This window comes from Poecilia latipinna, unplaced genomic scaffold (genome assembly GCF_001443285.1).
Source record: "Poecilia latipinna isolate Pla-1442-1.1 unplaced genomic scaffold, P_latipinna-1.0 Scaffold463, whole genome shotgun sequence".
Classification (NCBI taxonomy): Eukaryota; Metazoa; Chordata; class Actinopteri; order Cyprinodontiformes; family Poeciliidae; genus Poecilia; species Poecilia latipinna.
In genome coordinates this window covers 341611-347266 of record NW_015113079.1, presented here as the reverse complement: position 1 = coordinate 347266, position 5656 = coordinate 341611, and the positions used below count along the sequence as shown (strand labels likewise).

General features: G+C 37.4%; 1 protein-coding gene across 1 annotated transcript in view; it reads left to right on the top strand.

Annotated features, from left to right (window-relative positions):
- Nucleotides 1-1178: 1178 nt before the first annotated feature.
- The window catches only part of LOC106951551 (syntaxin-binding protein 1-like), a 30329-nt gene continuing 25851 nt past the window's right edge, over nt 1179-5656 (top strand). Inside the window, exons 1-5 of the mRNA XM_015039180.1 lie at nt 1179-1268; nt 3318-3448; nt 4189-4296; nt 4379-4439; nt 5567-5632. Coding sequence (XP_014894666.1) covers nt 1215-1268; nt 3318-3448; nt 4189-4296; nt 4379-4439; nt 5567-5632 — 420 coding nt within the window. The 5' untranslated portion in view covers nt 1179-1214. The remainder of the gene's footprint in view (nt 1269-3317; nt 3449-4188; nt 4297-4378; nt 4440-5566; nt 5633-5656) is intronic.

Below are 5656 nucleotides of genomic sequence, written 5' to 3'. Positions count from 1 at the left end.
CACAGTTTCAATAGGCTCTCGCAGCGCTTAGCTGCTCGGGCCTAATAATTTACAGCACAGTTTCAATAGGCTCTCGCAGCGCTTAGCTGCTCGGGCCTAATAATTTACAGCAAGGTTTCAATAGGCTCTCGCAGCGCTTAGCTGCTCGGGCCTAATGACATCCATTTTAGTGCTGACCATTTAAGTTTTGAATGCTAACCAAATAAATACAAGGTAATACAATTTCTATAGATCCTTTCTTCATCGCTGTCCTATAAGGTGATTTGATTTTAATGAATAAAATCAGTTGAATTATCAGCCACATGATGAAGCTTCTATTAATGTTCTTTGATTTCTACACTGAATTTTCAATTTAAACGGAGGCCCAGATTGCTTGCTTTGTTTTAAAGTTGGAACTCTTTGTAATCAGATACATTGTCATTTAAAAAAAGACTAAATCACAACCAAACATGCTGTGGTTGATGGGACAGGAATAAGTAACAAACTTTGTAATTACTACCTGTTTGTTTCCTGTAGTGTGAACTTACCGTCCTGTAAAGGCTGTTTATTTGTTTCTTCCTCTATTTCAGTGCTTCTCAATTCCAGTCCTCAGGCCCCCTGCTCTGCATGTTTTAGATGTGCCTGTATTTCACAACAGATGATCAAAATGATTGCATTACCTCTTCTGCTGGCATCAAGTGCTGCAGAAGCTTGTTAATCGCCCATAGATTCAATCCAGGTGTGTGGCAGTAGGGAAACACCTAAAACATGCAGGGCAGGGGGGCCTGAGGACCGGAATTGAGAAGCACTGCTCTATTTTGACCCAATAGTGTTAACCCTGACTGATTTGGGATGATGTGATGTGAAGACTTCCTGTTCTTGAGTTTAGATTTGAAGCAATTTTTATTGAATTGGAAAAAGAAATAGCAGTGAAGAAAAGTTGCACATGTGCCTCACATACCTTATATTTAAAGTTTTAAATCCATTAAAACATTAAAAGAGTTACCAAAACTCCTCAAAGGTTGGTAATTGGTGAAAAAAAAACAACTTTAGATATCATAATGATTCAAACAACTAGGATTAAAAGGTGAACCAGTGAAAAAATTAAGGTAATTAAAGTGTCTCTTCTAGAAATTTGTGATTAGAACTAAATAAGGATTTGAGCTGAAGGCTAATATATCCATATATCTATGTTTTGTATCAGGGAGTACAAAGACTGTGCAGTTCTTGCCCAGATGCTTCAGGAGAAACTAGATGGATACAAGGCTGATGACCCCACTATGGGAGAGGTATGGGATGGAAATACATCACCAGTGAGAACAATCACACTAACATGAATAACATTATAAATATGGATTTTTCTAATGGTTTTTAGCTGTTTGTTTTTTAGGATGGAATGTAAAACATACAACTTCAAGACTTTTTAAAAAACCATTAGGTGTTCATGTGTATTTATTTTGGATTTTGTCTAGTCCATGCATTACCAGTATTAAAGTTAAAGGCACTAAAGTGAACTATACTGTTTGGAGACATGTTCTTTAGAAAGATGCAGAGAAACCATGAGTTCGAGTTGCCGTCACGGGTTTGAGTCCCGGCCCATTGACCTTTGTCACCTGTCTTCTCACACCCACTTTCCTGTCAATCTACTGTGAAATAAGGCCAATAAAGCCAACAAAAGAGAAAAGCCTTAATTTTATTATTAATTTATTGTTTGGTATCAGTGTCCTGTTGGAACATCCAACTGTTCCCAAATATAAAAACCTGAGATGATTAGAAGTAAAGTCAAAGAGTTTGGAGGTAGTCCTATTCTTGGGTCCATTCTGTGTGATGCATCAATATCAATGGTAACCTGAAACACCCACAGACTACTACTGCCACACTCTACCAATTGCTTAACAAGTGGTAGAGTGTTGTTAGGTGGAAAGCCTTAACTTGACCCCACCAAATATGCTTCTTCTTGTTATGGTTGAATAGTTCTACCAAGAGAATCCAGAAAGTTAACTTCAAACGTCATGTTCTCATAACCAAAAACATGCAGACTGAGAAAGATATGCTTTCTAAACAGGTTGCATCTTTCTTGGTTGCATACTCTTGGTTGATGTGAACATTAAACTCAATTCATTGTCAACATCAAAACTTGCTTTCCCAGGATCTTCCAGTTTATAATGGGATTTAGCCATGATTGCTCCTAAACTGTTCCTAAACACTCCAGTCAATGTTTCAAAATGAAGGGTTATAGTTTGGGTTGTAATGATAACAGTACAGCAATGTTGTATTTTACACAAGGACAAAGACCTCAAACATACATTAAACTTAGATTTACATCAAGCTTCCAGAATAACCCTGGAAGCTTGGTAGGAACCCCCGAGTTCCTACCTGAACTCAGTAGGAATTTTGCATTAATGCTTAAAAGCCTGATTTCTGACAGGACAGCAGCTACTTTATATTAGCTCCTTGAATTCTGTAAAGAAAAGGGACCAATATCCAGACACAACTGCAGATGATTTTGTGGATGGCTACCAAAACTATGTGATTTATTTGCATCTTGCTAAAGGTTATTTATTCAAATGTTCATGCTGAACTAACCATGTATTTAAACTTTGAACAGTTTTGACAATAAACTATCAGCTTGGTTCACAGATTTTTCTTTTTAAAGCTTATTGACATTCGTTTTTGTATAATAATTTCCACCGTACAAAAAAATTGTTAAAATGCATTATTATAAGGTCCAAAATGAACATGAAATTCATATAGATGATGAGCAGACAAATGGCAAAGTTAAGAGCTATACAGAATCCAGGAGACCCAGCTCTGTGGATCAGCAGTCCTGTGAAAATCCGACATTTAATTATTTTCAAATACTTTACTTTTATTATGTGATTCGTGAGCCTGTGTATAATACGTTCATAATCTGTTCATTTACCAGTGGGCTAATAGATTATTGATATCTGTTGAAACTCTGCATACTTTTTTTTTTGTTAAACAGAAATAAAAACAGAAACAGAAAATAACTCTGTTCCAAAGTGATCAACACATAAACAAATTTGTTCTGTAAATAGATTTTCCTTACATTTTGTGTTTTGACACACATGTTAAATCTGCCTAAGATGATTAGCTATATCCAACAGCTCATCATCAGATAATTGGCACCAGCCCTGAAATCCCAGAGAACATTAGAGATTTACTGCTTTTCTTGGGCTCAATGGATCTTCTCACCCTCACTTTCTGTTGTCACTCTTTGGCAGCTGCCTGTACCCTTCAGTTTACTATTTTTTAAAAATCTGCTGCAGTATTTGTTGATCATATGCAGTGAATGCCTTGTTTATGCTCTGATGCAGGGACCAGACAAGTGTCGTACTCAGCTGCTGATTCTGGATCGTGGCTTTGACCCTGTCTCCCCTCTCTTGCATGAGCTCACACTGCAGGCCATGGCCTACGACTTGCTGGGCATTGAAAATGACGTCTACAGGTACACATGTCCGGTTCAAATTCAATTGGAGAAATCTAGCTCAATGAAATAAATCCCATATGAAGCACTGAAGGGAGATGGAAATTGAGCAGAATTGAGCATCAAGATAATGGCAGGCTAGGTAGCCAATCATTGTGAGCTATGATATGTAGGAAACTGTCTCTGAATACAAGACAAATGGATAAAACCATCATGTAACTATCAAGCAACACTTTAGAGGAATCTTGCTGACACCATTTGGAATCTATGCCATAAAGATTAAGATGTTTCTGAAGTAAAAAAAAATGGGTTCAGTCCAGCAGCAAGATGTACTTAAAATGTTTGACAACACTACTTTTAATCTCTGGTTCTAGTCCATAGTTCCACTATCCTTGAGATATATTGTCCTGCATTTTCCATTGTTTTCCTGCTTGATTTAAAGGATTAGGCCATTAGCCACCTGTGGCCCAGCTTGAACACCAACACATCTCTCTGAGATTTCTTGAAGCAGGGACTTGCTGAAAACATGCAGGACATTGTTCATTTGGTTCTCAAACTTGTTTTCCCTGCTCTATCTGACCACTGAAATACAACAATAGGCATACTAATGCAAATCTAAAACACAAATATGTTAATGAATGTGATGGATGTTAAGTTGATTTAACATCCATCATATTAGCTGCAGTAATACTTACTGTAGCTATTTAATAACTCTCTGGTGCACAAAAGCTGCATCTAATCCTGCTTCCACTCTCGCTCAGTTATGAGACCAGTGGAATGGGAGAAACCCGAATGAAGGAGGTGGTTCTGGACGAGGATGATGACCTGTGGCTGACTCTGAGACACAAACACATAGCTGAGGTGTCAACGTGAGTGCTTTCTGTTTCAGGACCCAGAAGAGCTTCTCATGCCTTTTTCTCTAACTCTTCCTTATCATGTCACTCTGAGCAGGGCTGTGACTCGCTCTCTGAAAGAATTCTCTGCCAGCAAGAAGATGAACACAGGAGAAAAGGTAGAGGCCAAGCTGTGTTCTTGCTGTTTCACTGTTTTGTACACAGACACATGAAGGTACAAGGAAAAGGTGGCAGTGGTATTCTGTGACAGGACATTAGCCTGTGCTTTGTTTGTTAACGGGGTAGATGTTCTGAGAAAAAAAAAAGTTCAAGTTGAAAGTGAATAAAAATCAATTCTTGTGGAGCAATATGCTCTGGACTAAAGGCACTTTGAAGTCATTGAATTGACCATGAACATCTCTATGTGTTAAAATAGTTTAGTCAAAAGTAAGAAATGCAACTGGACAATAATAAGAATAAAATCCGTTAAATCTGTTCATGCAGAAAAATTCCAAGTTTATTATATACATTCCAAATTTATCTGAATTATCAAACAATGCAGTCAAGCTCAGTCCAATATTCAAATGACTAAAAATCTATCTAAGGAAACCTAGCAGATGACATTGAGTCACTGACTTGGAGTATTCACTCCTCCTGGAGTAGCAACAATGGACAGCAATTCCTCAAACTGAGCAGGTAGCAACAGAGGAAAGACCCTTTAACAGAAACACCCTTTAACAAGAAGAAATCTCCAGCAGAACCACGACATGAACAGTGTGAACAGCCATCTGCTAGGATCAACTGGGGGGTTTCAGAAGTCTGAGCAGACACAGACAAACAAAACAGCTCAGTAGCACTGATCTAGGAGTAATTTCTATGTACAAGTAAAAGGTTAAAGGCAACAGTAGCCCCTAAATAATGCAACCAACAAAATGAGTTTGAAATAGTATGTTATTCCTAACCAGAAAATATTAAGCTGTGTGTTTTATTAAGCTAACATTATTAGCTTTTTCTTCTTTTGCTCTTTTCTTTGGTTTATTTTGTTTGTATGTCTTTTTAAATCCTGTAAATCACTTTGTATTATTGCCTTGCTGCTGAAAATGTGCTTTATAAATAAAATTACCTTTACCTGTTACCTTTGTGATTTTGTTGTTGAAACATGACAGAAAAGCTATAAAAATAACCACTGTATGCTAGCAGAACATGAATGGTTTGGGCACAAATAAAATTAGGAATATTGTGAAATAATCATTATTTCTTTTCTGTCTCACTAGGTTACTAAGTAAGTTCTGTGCTTTGCTTTCAGACCACCATGAAGGAGCTGTCTCAGATGCTAAAGAAGATGCCTCAGTATCAGAAAGAGCTCAGCAAGGTAGGAACTCAAGTCCTGCATATA